At 35.6% G+C, this 853-nt stretch overlaps 1 protein-coding gene across 1 annotated transcript in view; it reads left to right on the top strand.

Moving 5' to 3' along the window:
- The window catches only part of cfap74 (cilia and flagella associated protein 74), a 75,983-nt gene continuing 75,130 nt past the window's right edge, over positions 1-853 (top strand). Inside the window, exons 1-3 of the mRNA XM_015380201.1 lie at positions 1-125; positions 294-422; positions 524-611. Of these exons, the coding sequence (XP_015235687.1) occupies positions 326-422; positions 524-611 (185 nt within the window). The 5' untranslated portion in view covers positions 1-125; positions 294-325. The remainder of the gene's footprint in view (positions 126-293; positions 423-523; positions 612-853) is intronic.

The raw sequence follows: 853 nt of genomic DNA, 5'->3' as shown, positions 1-853 counted from the left end.
AAGGTCTCGCGAAAGTGTCTTTTATATTTTAGTTGGACGTCATTTGTTGAAAGTTACTTTAAACGTGACGCATTTTAAATAAAAGCCAAAACAGGGACCGAAGTTAATTTAGCAGCACCTGTCAGGTAAACAGTCAGATTTTACGTGTTTTTGCTGCAAACCTTGGATTTCCTAAGGCGGTGTTTTTCAAATAATTTAATAGTTTATTTAAATGTAGCTTTGGTATTTAAAAAAAAAAAGATGTAGACAGTTTTAACTGTTTATTAAAAGCTACAATGTTTTCTGTCCGACAGGTTGGACTCTGTCTCATCCATAGGAAGGATTAATGGCTTCTGATGACAGAGACGGTTCACCTAAATCAAGGGGTTCGATGAGGAGCGGAAGGCTGGATGTCCCCCACAGCAGTGCCGACGTCACCGAAGGTAACAACCAGCTACTCTCACAAGGCTAAAGCTACATTTAATTTTACAGTGACAGTGACAGATGGTTGTTTTAAGTTCCATAAACGAGGATGTTCCCACAGCTGTAGACCTTGGTCCAGGACAGGAGGCACCTATGGATGAAGAGGCAGATCTTCCCTCTCACCTGGAATGGTTGCAGGAATTGTCTGAGTAAGAACAAAAAATAAATAAAACCTAAATAAATAAACCTAAAACATAAATTCAGATTTTCAAAATTGTTAGCTTTGTTACATAATCCACAATATTGATGTGATCCCTGAAGTATAGGAGGAGTCTAAATATATGCATAAATACGAATGTGCCATAAAATTAGTATGTCCCATTAGGCAATTTAATGTAAAATTATGCATTAAATAGTTGAAATATTATATATATATATATATATATATATA

Source organism: Cyprinodon variegatus, unplaced genomic scaffold (assembly GCF_000732505.1).
Source record: "Cyprinodon variegatus isolate N-32 unplaced genomic scaffold, C_variegatus-1.0 Scaffold209, whole genome shotgun sequence".
Classification (NCBI taxonomy): domain Eukaryota; kingdom Metazoa; phylum Chordata; class Actinopteri; order Cyprinodontiformes; family Cyprinodontidae; genus Cyprinodon; species Cyprinodon variegatus.
Note: the sequence above shows the minus strand (reverse complement) of the source record. Positions and strands in the feature narration are given on the sequence as shown.